This window comes from Heptranchias perlo, chromosome 18 (assembly GCF_035084215.1).
Source record: "Heptranchias perlo isolate sHepPer1 chromosome 18, sHepPer1.hap1, whole genome shotgun sequence".
NCBI classification, from domain to species: Eukaryota; Metazoa; Chordata; class Chondrichthyes; order Hexanchiformes; family Hexanchidae; genus Heptranchias; species Heptranchias perlo.
This window is the reverse complement of record NC_090342.1, coordinates 31583781-31596847: the sequence shown is the minus strand read 5'-3', so window position 1 is coordinate 31596847 and position 13067 is coordinate 31583781. Positions and strand designations below refer to the sequence as shown.

The following is a 13067-nucleotide window of genomic DNA, read 5'->3' as shown; positions in this document are numbered from 1 at the left end:
TGGAGGGGAACGTGCAGGTGGTGTTGTTCCCATGTGCCTGCTGCTCTTGTCCTTCTAGGTGGTAGAGGTCATGGGTTTGGGAGGTGCTGTCGAAGAAGCCTTGGCGAGTTGCTGCAGTGCATCCTGTGGATGGTACACACTGCAGCCACTGTGCGCCGGTGGAGAAGGGAGTGAATGTTTAGGGTGTTGGATGGAGTGCCAATCAAGCGGGCTGCTTTATCTTGGATGGTGTCGAGCCTCTTGAGTGTTGTTGGAGCTGCACTCATCCAAGCAAGTGGAGAGTATTCCATCACACTCCTGACTTGTGCCTTGTAGATGGTGGAAAGGCTTTGGGGAGTCAGGAGGTGAGTCACTCGCCGCAGAATACCCAGCCTCTGACCTGCTCTCGTAGCCACAGTATTTATATGGATGGTCCAGTTAAGTTTCTGGTCAATGGTGACCCCCAGGATGTTGATGGTGGGGGATTCGGCGATGGTAATGACTTTGAATGTCAAGGGGAGGTGGTTAGACTCTCTCTTGTTGGAGATGGTCATTTCCTGGCACTTATCTGGCATGTTACTTGCTGTGTAGAGTGAGTTGACTGTGGTCTGAGTAGGGCCTCCATAACCTCAAGGGCCACTTTGCAGTATCAGAACAAGTTTAGTGACCTCACTTAGTCAGTAAAGGTAAGAATGTTTTCTGATGAACAGCAACAAAGGTAACTGAATCACAGAGACTCAAATGGTGTTCCCTAGCATAATAGCCAAACATTGCCCTTGGGGTATAATATGGCATCATGTCCCTTATTCGAGAAGCAAAGTCACTTGTCAGTACTCATGTCAAGTTTCTCACATCCTGTAATACATGCTAATACATTGAACTCTTTCATTCTAGGCCTTTGCTCCTTCTACCTTTCATTACTACCTTCAATTCCATGAATCCTCTGCAGAATCTGAAAACTGCAGCAGCCAATTACTATGCATTGCTCCTGCAGGAGCAGATAGCACACAATGCCAGGGAACAGCAGGCCACTGGGGGAGGAGCATGTGCCAACACTTGACATTTAACAGTGTACGAAGAGGAAGCAATGACAATCATTGGCTTCAACTCTGACTTGGCTGTTGTGGATGAAGATGTGGAAATCGTTGTGCCTTCAGTGGGTTCATGAGAACCTCTACTTTTTCATGCATTCCATTACAGCAGCGCTAGGGTTTCGCAGGAGGCCCACTATCCAAGCATGATGAACCCAAACCCAAATATGACAGAATGTATATATTACTCAGCTGTGGCAATTATTGCTTATGTTGAATTATAAACAATCTATCATTTATTTTTCTCTGACACTCAGATTGATCAATTGAAGGATTGTTTTCCTTAGAGCAGGGAAGGGTAAGGAGAGACCTAATAGAGGAGTTTTGAGAGAGCAAGTAGGGAGAAACAGTTTCCTCTGGCAAGTGGGTCAGTAACCAGAGGTCATAGATTTAAAATCATTGGGGAAATGAAGAGAAATTTTGTCACACAGAAGCTTGTTAAGATCTAGAAGGCACTACCTGGGAGAGTGGTGGAAGCAGATTCCATAGGAACTTTCAAATGGCAATTGGACATGTACTTGAAGAGGACTAATGTGCAGGATAATAGGGAAAAAGATGGGGTGTGAGACTAAATTGGACAGCTCTTTCAAAGAGCCGGCACAGGTACGATAAGCTGAATGGCCTCCTTCTGTGCTGTACGATTCTATGATTCTATAAGCTTCTCTTTGAAGTTAAGGTATAAAAAAGAGAGTTTGGCACACTTCCAGTCAATAGCAGAGGAACTGGAAGTGGCCTCTCTTAGATGTAGCTTCGTTTTATTAGTTAAAAGAAAGTATCCTTTGTGTTCTCTAGCCTCTTCTGTAAGTAATCTTTACCGGGCAGATGTAGAAAGGGACCTTTACAAGTACAAGGTATATTCAGGACTAAGATTAAGAGGTTATAGAAGTCAATGTGAATGCCTATACCAGCCAGGTGCAGGCAGAAATAAGAATGTCACTAAACCGTACAAGTATCTGCGATCAAGGATGGTGAGCTAGCTCAGATATTAGCACCATGCGAAGGTGGGCTCACCAGAACAGAGTATCCAAGTGGAACAGATAATCCTGCTGCTGAAGAGGCTCATTGACTCAATGTTCCAGAAGCTAACGCCTGCATCCCAGAGAAGGAAGAAGGTCAACACAGACACGACGCTCATAAGAACGGCATCAGCTCTGGAAACATTGCTGACCACCAGCACCTAGACTTTATCCAATAGACTGGCTATGTAATGCTATTAACTTGTCAGCTATATCGGGGTTTAACCCTATTTAACCTCACCAACTTGTAGTAGTCTCAGACCATGATCTGAACAATAATTTAATACTCAGCATCCAGTTAATGCTGAATTACAATGACACTACTGAATTGCCTTTACAACCTCTATTACTCATTTTGTTAAGTAAGTGTTTATTAATTGTTTGTCATTCAAATTGCTGGATGACCCTGACTACATCTATTTATATCTATTAACTCTTTGTATACTCAATGTTTAACTTTAAGTTGTGATTTTGCAGTCAATAATTAGTTCATGACTTGTTGCCTGACTTCTTCCATGATGGATTGGCAAGAAAGGTTTAATTCATTCACTCAGTAGCTTGTGGGTATCCTAATTGAGGGTTGGTAAGGTAAACAGAAATTCAGTCTGAACTGAGTGATGTAAGGCAGTTTGGCGAGCCAACATGGCCATCATTCACTCCTAGATCTAACCCCAGATGGTTCTGTGTTGAAGAGTTAAAGTGAGGGGGTTAAGGAGTACCTTGGTATATATTTGTCGGGATATTGAAACCCAGTGTTCTTACAGTAAGCTCAGAAAAGAGGCAGCATAAGCAATGGGAATTCCAGCAGATGGCACAATCTTCTGATCCCACCACCTTTTATTATGTCAGGCTGCAAGGGAGCAGGCAAAACCCCCACCCCCCTGAAGATATTCACGTGGCCTTCTCTTAGGGATGGAGACCCTACATTACTGGGTTCACCAGGGCTGAACAGTACATCACCTTTCCCATTGATCTCAACAGTCAACACAAGAGAGCTCAGGGATTTTCAGCGGTGGCTGGCTTCCCTCATGCCCAGGACCTCATTGACTGCACTCACGTTGTCATCAGGGCACCAGAAAACCAACCGGCAGTATTTGTCAATAGAAAAGGCCACCAATCCATTAATGTCCAGCTAGTGTCCAATCACACAAACAGAATCATGCAAGTTTCTGCAAGGTAACCAGGCAGCAGTCACAATGCATTTATCCTGTGATAATGTACCGTCCCCCACAATATTCGACCCTCCCAGGAATGTGGCAGGGTGAAAAGTGAGTGCTGCACAGCTGGAATTCTTGACCATTGACCTTTAATCACTGATTACACAAGACCTTTATACAGCTGCAATGGAAAGGTGAAATATTAATTGCTTGTTGTTCAGTGGAAAATCCTGGAAGCTGCATAGAATAAGTTTTTATATATATTAACTTGACAACAATGTAAATAATTTTATTTTCGAGTTTTTATTCAAAAAATATAATTTTGGACTCTTTTCAAAATAAAGAGCCTAGAAATTTGACATGCAACACCCGTTTTTGGGCACTAAGTGGCCTCCTAAGCCTCCAATATGGTGGGCAGGAAGTGAACGCTCATCATGAGCTGGAAGTACGCAACCCACCATATTAGTGTAGTCAGAAAACTAGGCATGCAGCGCCCATGTCTGAAACAGGCGTTAGCACCTTTGCATATTCAAATAATGGGCCTTACACCTCTTTGAAGCTCCATCTGTAATATTGAGTTGCCCTGAACACAGCCTGCGCCAGGGTCTACTGTGTTCAGGAAAACCAGGCCTAAATGCGGCCTATCAGGCGGTGCTTAAAGGGATCTCTGCAGGCTGCAACCAACAAGGTAAGTGTTTAAAATATACTTAGCTGAATGTGGAGCCGGGAGGAGCAGAAATGCCCTCCCGACCCCAAATTAAAATCACGCAGGTCGCTGCTGGCCACTGCTCCGCCCCCAATCACCACCGCTCCCCCCGACCGTGACCTCCACCAACCCCCAACAGTCACCACCACTGTCACCTTCCCCAATATCAGCCCTCTGTCCCAATTTCGTCTAAATATGTGAATTCATTCCTCCCCTAGGCCCTCATGTCAAAATGAAGGACAGAGAAAATCATATCAGAAACAGCAGCTGTGGCTTCCATGTTAAACATCCCAATGCCCAGGTCTAGCTACTGATCAAATGAAAAGATACAATGTAGAAATATTTTATAGTTTGCAAAAGGACGGAACCCCACTTTTTGCTCTTCACATACAAAAGCTAGCTTAAAGGAACTACCCTGTATAATTTTGCCCTCACAAAGAAAACATAACATTTTATTCCTGTTGCTTTTTTAAATCTCTGCCAGTCTTTAAAGAAATTTACCACCTTCCTCTCTTACCTTGCCAGAGGACTTCACTCCCTTCCAGATACAGAAGAAGCAGATAATCCAGGCCAGAAGAAGGCAAAGTGCCATCTGCCAGTTGATGGCGCCTAAATGCTCAATCCCATCTGACAAGTTCAGGACACGTTTCCTATACAGAACAAGAAGCCACGTGAGACAGAGTTAAAGCTGTCCCTTAGTTAACCAAGTTATGTTCTGACACATTCCTTTGGTAAATATGTACTTTAAATCCTTTCTGTTTGTAATCTATAGGACCCCAGGTACAGCATCCAACCAATCAGCAGCAGCATGGAGGATAGGGAGGGGCACACTACCAATGCCTGAACATCCACCTGCCAACAATTAAATTTACGCTTGTTATTTACTCTACAGTCCTTACCCAGGTTTGACCCTCCCCTGCCCAGTGAAGGTTATTGAGGGAATGGTTAGTACTGTCATAACTATTTGCAGTTTCCCTTCTTAACTTCTCTTGCACTGCTCCCCCATTATCTTGTCAAGCTTTTACCTCCAAGAGAACTATACCGCGACAGGTAGAGATGCAAAGGCAGAAACACTGACAAGTAATGGTTAGGTATGTGGAATTGGTGTCAGTTTCTTGCAATCATCCCTTGTTCAAAAATTGAGGCTGTCCTTGTAAGAATATAGATATGTTTTTACATTACTTTTATTTCTAATAAAGACAGACAGTAATGTAGACAGGAATGGTTTAAATTGTGTTCTCGCAAATCCTATCTATTTCCCCTCAGTGACGATGATGATATTGGAGAGGATGAGTTTCAGGGCCGAAGACATTGTAATATATGGAAAGGCACATATAGATTAATAAATAAATGAGCTAGGTCGATAATATTGAGCTTAAAAGGGTTGTTAGGGTTAAAACACATAGGGGGAAAAATTCGATAAAGCCTATTATTGGGCATAGGTAGCATGATCCGCTATTAACCCGTGCCCAATGGCCCCTGTGCAGGCTGGATATGAACTTTGTCCTGCCTCAGTACTCACTGTCAATCTTCATTGAAATCCAAGCCTTGCATGTCGATTCAATGCAATTCATATTTTCCACCAGCAGGGGAGCCCCAATCTCTTACAGGGAGGATGTCTCTTCAAATCTCTTAAAGGTAGCTGGTACCTGTTATTTGCTAAAAATAACTGTCTGCTGTCTGCACGGAGTCTGAACGGAGATCAGACATCGCACACGTAAAACACAGATGCAGGTCCCATCCCTATGTTTACACACTGATGAGTTATGTTAAAACTTTGAATAAAGTTTGTGCACTACTAAATCCCACATCCTCCAATCTGCATGCTGGACCTCACCAATCTGCTGATCTGAGTTGCTACCAGGCCTGCGAGAGTGCATGCACCAAGGTTCTCTGCTGATGCACTAGAGGCCTTGGTGCAAGTGGTGGACAGAAGGAGGGACAATCTTATATCCGCGGAGGAGGGGGGGGAGGGAGGAGGGAGGCAAGAGGCCCTCCAGGCATATGGCCAAAAGGCAGTGGGAGGCAGTAGGGGATGAAGTCAATGGATGCAGTGCAGGGAGAAGTTCAATGCTTTGGCATGAGTGGTCAAGGTGAGTGACGTCAACTGAAAAGGGGCTTCTCCTACCAACTGCACCACTAGCCGCATCCACTGCTCCATGCACTACACCCCCCATCACCCACATACCAACAAACCCATTCCATCAGTACTCAATTCTTCCAATCTCACCCTTACACATTACACTGTTACAAGCCGCTCACCCACAACTCACAAGCCACACAAACTAGCAGCTATTCAACCATGACAGGCACATCACCCAGACACACGTCCCGCTTTATTGCAGAATAAGATGATGCATAACAGGAGGCAGCAAGTGGCTCCTGTTATGCATTGAGCCTGTTCTGCCATTCAATGAGATCATGCTGAACCTGTGACCTAACTCCATATACCCGTCTTAGCCCCATATCCCTTAATATCCTTGATTCACAGAAATCTATCAAACTCAGATTTAGAATTTACAATTGAGCTAACCTCAACTGCCATCTGTAGAAGAGCGTTCTAAACGTCTCCCACCCTTTGTGTGTCGAAGCGTTTCCTAACTTCAATCCTGCACGTCCTGGCTCTAAATGTTAGGTTATGTCCCCGCGTCCTAGTATTCAAGTATAGGCGACCTCCAAAAACAGTTACAAATGTATCGACAGCCAGAAGCAATAATCCAGCCACTAACCTGTAAATCCTACATGGTCCCTTTAAATAGCACTAGTGTGGGTCCTCCAGGCACTCTAAAACACGTTCAGACGATCGTGGTTAAGACTATGCATTGAGTTGAGCGTTAAGTGTCAAAATGGTGTCTATCACTTTAAATCAGCGTTTCAAATTGATTGCATCCACTTTCTCCTTACTTTACATGCTTCCATTGTTCAGTATTTGTGCGTGTGCTAACTCCTATACCAAGATGGCGTCCGGCGCACCGCCATAACAACAGGCGCTACATGGTCCAATTTAACGCCCGATGGCTTTTAAAACACAAGTTTTTGATCACAGCAGGGGGGAAGTGTAAAAAAAGGAGATTGCTGCAATATAAAAGGCAATAGGTTGCTATAGAGCATACATCAAAGGTTTGTACAACAAAGCTATGGCTCGGGAAAAACGTCAGGAAATAACAATATGGTATGAAAAGGCATGAGGCCTGTCATCCCTGTCTAGTTATCTGTTGTAAACAATTTTACAACACCAAGTTATAGTCCAGCAATTTTATTTTAAATTCACAAGCTTTCGGAGACTTCCTCCTTCCTCAGGTAAATGTTTCAGGAAACATTTCCTGAAACATTTACCTGAGGAAGGAGGAAGTCTCCGAAAGCTTGTGAATTTAAAATAAAATTGCTGGACTATAACTTGGTGTTGTAAAATTGTTTACAATTGTCAACCCCAGTCCATCACCGGCATCTCCACATCATAGTTATCTGTTCTAAGAACTGGGGGTCATAAAACACCCAATGGTGTTGCATCCAGCAGAAAGTAGAAAATGGTATAAAAAGAGCTACAACGTTTGACTCTGCAGGAACTTTTGCTTCACTGACAAGACCAGCTAATGTGAATAGGCTTGGATAAGCTATTCTCAGGATTTCCCCCTAGAAGTTCCCTGCACAGATAGTTTCAGACGTGAGGCTGACGTATACTATTCAGTATGGAATGTTAAATGATGAATGTTTTGAAGCAAGAAAAAATGAAGTTAATTCTCAGTCATATTACTGTCTCTAGCTTTTTGAATTTGTTAAAAGGATAAGGAAGGAATTGTCCCTACATTTTGGCCACCACGGCGGTAGCTAAGACTAGACCAGTATTCTGCTCGGCATGCTGGCGGACTCCTAAAGATTGGGAATGTTATGCGACAAACCGATTCTCTAGATGAGTTAGTGGAGCTCCTTAAGAAGGACAGGACTGAGACCGCTGTAATAGACAGATTGTTTACTGTGGCCAAAGCCGTGTTCGGTAGAATTAAATGTTTGATGAAAGAGTTAAAGGAAAAAGAAAATAAGCAGAAACAGGTAGAAATGGAAGCACAGGAGAAAGAAATCCAGCAATTTAAAGATAAGATTGTTGACCAATAAGCAGCAGTAGCTTGTTCAGAAGTACTTACATTTTCTGTAGAAAGGGACTGTCTCAAAACTGAGAGTGAAAAGGGAAACTGTGAAAGGTAAAGATGGTCTGGGAATTGCAGGAGCGAGAGAGGCAATTGTAATGATTCAGCAACGAAAACTTTACTGGGACATTCGACGAGTTCCTCTGTTGCCCCTTCCCCGTGTACTCTATGCCATTACACCCCTTCCTTTGTTCAACAGAGAGGAAGGCAAGAAATTGTGCAGGAGGTCGAGAAGTTTGTATTATCCCTTTCACAGCAAACAGAGGCTGTGAAGCAGTTATGTAATAATTCCTTTGTTAGATATGCAAAGAGTAAGAGCAGATTTAGGAGGAGAAAGAAATTGAAAACCCACAGCATACATCAGAGATTAAAATTGTTGTGAGAAAACAGGATTGAAGTAAAAGAGTAACAAACTTTCTTTTGTGTTTCATGTACCGTCCCTTTAACTGTGTGTCCTGCTTTCTGATGTTTCATGCTGCAGCTGCCTCAGAACTAAAAGCAGTTTAACCCTCTGCGGTTCCTGTCGTTGCTATTAGGAGTAATGTATGCATTTTAATCATTGTCTTTTCTATGAGCATATGTTGTTTTATGTTTGTTAAATGTTTTCTTCATATACGAATATGTGTTATTTTTGTGATATTGAGTCCTTTTGTTTTTGGGACTGAAACCTGAAATTTACAGACTGAGGGCTCGATTTTACCACCCGCTATCGGGTGGGTTCTCGGCGGGGGGGCCCCGAAAATCGGGAAATCCAGGAGCGGGACCGGATCCCGCCTCAATCCCGCCCACTTCCGGGTTCCCCGCTGATGCGCCGGCGTGCGCGCGCAGCCCCCGCTGGTGGGAATCCCGCAGGCAATTAAAGCCAGCGGGATGCCACTTGACAATATTTAGTTTGGTATTTCAGGTCATTAACTGACCTGATTAAGGGACTGTGTGTGATTTTTGATCAACATGGGACTGTTTCCCACACTGGGGGAAACACTCCCAGCTCGAATGGACGTGTTGCAGCTGTCAGCCTGTGGCAGCTGCAAAGGTCCACTTGACAGGTGGGGGGGGGAGGAGACCCTCACCCATTGCAGGAGGCCGCTCTGTCACTTGGGACAAAGTTTGGCCTCCACCACCCTCCTCCTGACGGTCAAAGTCACCAACCTGCACACTTACCCCGGGGTCCGGAGACATGTACCTACCTTGCAGACCCCCTCAGATGTACATCTTGCGGATGGGGGCCGCCGTAGCTGCAGTCATGACCTCCTCGGAGGGCGAACAGCCTCACCAGCCTCACCAGCCTCGCCATCCACCTCTGACACGTGGAGCTCCACAACAGAGTGCTGTGACACATCCACCTGTACAGCAGGAGGGAGGGCTACCGCAGAGAGAGATGCGTCGCAGAGGGCACTACCCTCGCCACAGGTTCCACAGACCGAGGCTCAGCCTCCTGGACCTCTCTGAGCAGCAGTGCACACGGAGGCTCAGAGTCACTCGACATGTAGCTGTGGACATCTGCAGCCTCCTTCATGCCGAGCTGCTCCCGGCTGGCCCGAGCACCATCTTCCTACCTGTCGCTGTCAAAGTCACCACTGCCCTCCCGAACTTCTCCTCCGCAGCCTTCCAGGGTGCAACCGGGGACATCGCCGATGTCTCTCAGTCGTCTGCGCAGAAGAGCCCTGCAATACACCTACACCCACTCTGCAGTGACACAATGGGTGGCATCAGTGGTGGGTCCTCATAGTGATACCCAGGAGCGGGCATTATTGCACAAAACAGACAGGATTCGCGAAGACATGGCAGTAGTGGTGCCAATATAATGTGTGATGTGAGTTGTTCTGAAATTCAATATAAGTAACAACCATGACAAACCCTCAAACACCCTTGTGCATCCCCTTCATGCTCACGACACGTTTGCCTTACGCTGCCTACTGCACATATGTGATGCATGCCCTGTGGCTGCAGCACAGTTGGTGGCAGGTTGAGTGAGGCTGGCCATGAGAGAGATGCACGAGAGGGTGAGTATGGGATAGAGCCATGAGATTGTATGAGGATTGGGTTGCGTGGTAGTGGCGGGGTGAGTACTGGCGAGGTGAGTAGGTGCAGGTAAGATGAGGATGGGGTTTGAGTGTGTACGAGGGTTGATGTGACAGAGTAGTGTTGGCAGTGCCGAAAGAGATGTAGGGTGGGGGCAGTGTTGTGGCAGACGGAGTGTAGGGGAAAGACTACGTGTACTCACTGTGGCTGACCTACTGAGGTCATTGGAGCGCCTCCTGCACTGTGTGCAGGTGGGCGATATGTTGGTGGCGCAGGTGACCCCCTCTGCCACCTTGAGCCAGGCCTTCCTGGTGGCGGAGGCGGGCCGCTTCCTCCCGCCCGCCGGGTGGACGATCTCTGTCCTCCCCCTCCTCCTCACCCCATGTATTGATACCTGGGGTGAGGCATCTTTAGACTGGGAGCAGCCTTCCCCCTGGGCTGCTCCATCTTTGTTTTTGGTTGCAGCATCTGTCAGTGGAGAACTGCCCCTTTAAATAGAGTGCCTCCAGCTGACAGATCTTACTGCGCATGCGCAGCCCGCCCGATGCGCAGACCAGCAGCGGGGAACCCGGAGGAGCAGGTAAGTGGATCCAATTAGTGGTTTGCCTGCTACGATCGCGCGGGAAGCCCACTAATTTCACCGGGCGCGTTACCCACGTGCCCGCTGGCCCACCCGCCGAGAACCCGCAGCCCTGCTAAAATCGGGCCCTGAGTGTCTGACCAAATACTCAAATTATAAATACTGCTTTTCTATTGGTGGCCACATTAGAAAACTGGTTATGTAAATTATGTGAACAATCTCTAGCTCGCGACTTGAGATTATCACATAAAATTTGGCATTTGAGTTAATCAAAACATAACAAGGAATCAATATTTTAAGGTGGATGAGAGCAAATATGGCTTGAAAGATTGAGTGTGATTAAGGAGTTGTTATGAGAGTGTGAATGTAGTTGTTAAAAGCATGTTCATTTCAGTTTAAGATTGTGCCCCCGGAATATGGGAAAACCTTTGTGCTTTCATAAAAAGTGTTTGGCTTTATACATTTTAAGTTAAAGATGTGTGGTATGGATTTATTTTGGCTGTAATTTACATTATACCACTATTAAAATGCACAAAGAGTTTTTTTATGTAAAAGTAGCTTTGGAGAATTACAAAGTTACAGTTTGACAGATATGTTAAAGCATACCGTTCCCACTGAACCCTTTCAGGGGTACACGCCATTGAAAGGCCTCCCCTTTTCAGTTCAGAAATTTGGATAATTTCTGATTAAATTCTAACCTGTAATGTTGTGGACCCCAACTGGCACCAATACTTTATCCCCAATTTAGTCATTTTGCTTGGTGTAAAACAAAATGTTGTTCACCAAACCATACATATGGTGTGTAACGCAATACATTCCTCTCTCTAAGAAATATGTTATTTCTTTTTAGATTGAAAGGATGGCATGGATGTTCCTTGCTGCCCTGATGGATTTTGTTGTGACCAGTCAGGAAAGAGGTACCAGAGTACCTGAATGCTTCTGTTACCAATGATAATTGGCAGTGCAAGGCGGGTCGCTATTTACCTGACAGAACGATGCACTAAAACTTTAAATTTTCAATATTTCTGGTGAAGACATGAAGGCAAATAAATTAACATTCATCAATTGTGGCAATTGTTTGAACTGCGAATTCATTTTAAAGGCAACAAGGCAAGATCCCATATATAACAACCAAGATGAATCAATGAAATGTCCGAGATAAGGAGAAGTACCAAATAATGGACTAATAGTGATGTGCGATTCAGAATTTTCCTACTCTGTTAAATGTTTCTTTTGCTTCTTTGCATTCCGATTTTTGTAATCGTATGTATGTAGAATTCAACATGCAGTGCTAAGAGAAATGGTTCACGATTTTACTATGTACAATTTGGGAATAAAATCACATAAAAAGAATGTGGGAGCATGATAAAAACAATGTACAAGCGATTAAAAGGATTGTTTAAAGGATTAAATAAGCAGACGGGATGTTATGTCAGAACAACAAAGACTATAGGGAACATCTGATCTCAAAGGCAATTACGTGTAGTATGTATGGAGGGTTTTTCTTTTACTTAATCAGATCAAAAAAGGGATTAAATGATATGGAAAACAATTGGATACCAAATTTTATATTAGGCAAACAAATGAAAATCTGGAAATCAGATGGGAATATGGATTGGTGTAAGGTGCGAAGATTTGAATTGGTGTATTAGGCCAGGAAATCTTGCAAGCAGAGTGATATTATTTCGGACTGATTCCAATGATAGTGGCAACACTGTTGTTATCTGTTGATGTAAGACCAATGGAAATATTTAAAGTGGACTCGATAGATTTGTTGGAAGATGATATAAGCAAGGAGTTTGTAAACTATCCTAGGATACTTGTTAGAAGGGATGAGGTAGTCTGGAAAGCCCCAGATACCTCTTGGTGTTCCAGGAAAGGTGGTGCCTGGTTATGCAGCTGTGATGTGCTTCAGAGCTCATTGTTAGCATGTGGCTTCACTCTGGATGAAGAATCCCCTAACTTCACTATATGGGTTGATCGATGGAACTCAAGGAGAACTAATGTTCGGAGAGAGGAAGGTATTACGTTACGCACCATATGAATGGTTTGGTGAACAAAATTTAGCTTTACACCAACCAAAATGACTAGAATTGGGGATAAAATATTGGTGCCTATTGGGATCCATAATGTTACAGAAATTCAAGTAAACTTTACCCTCCAGGCAGAGGTCTTACGAGCAGTTGTAAATTTTGGCCATCCAATTCCACTCGTTTCTTGAGTGTTAAATCTATGTTGCAATGCTCCAGCACTTCTCAGGGAATTCTGCTGCAGAATAATGATTTTCAACAGTCTATCGCAACCCTGGGAACCATGAATAGTGGGAGGTGGTATATAGCATCTCTGGGTAAGAACAGCTTCTGCATTCCTG

The 13067-nt window shown here is 44.5% G+C and overlaps 1 protein-coding gene across 1 annotated transcript in view; it reads right to left on the bottom strand.

Moving 5' to 3' along the window:
- The window catches only part of LOC137334724 (sodium- and chloride-dependent GABA transporter 2-like), a 72376-nt gene that overhangs the window by 23140 nt on the left and 36169 nt on the right, over window positions 1-13067 (bottom strand). The window contains exon 7 of the mRNA XM_067999633.1: window positions 4467-4599. Coding sequence (XP_067855734.1) covers window positions 4467-4599 — 133 coding nt within the window. The remainder of the gene's footprint in view (window positions 1-4466; window positions 4600-13067) is intronic.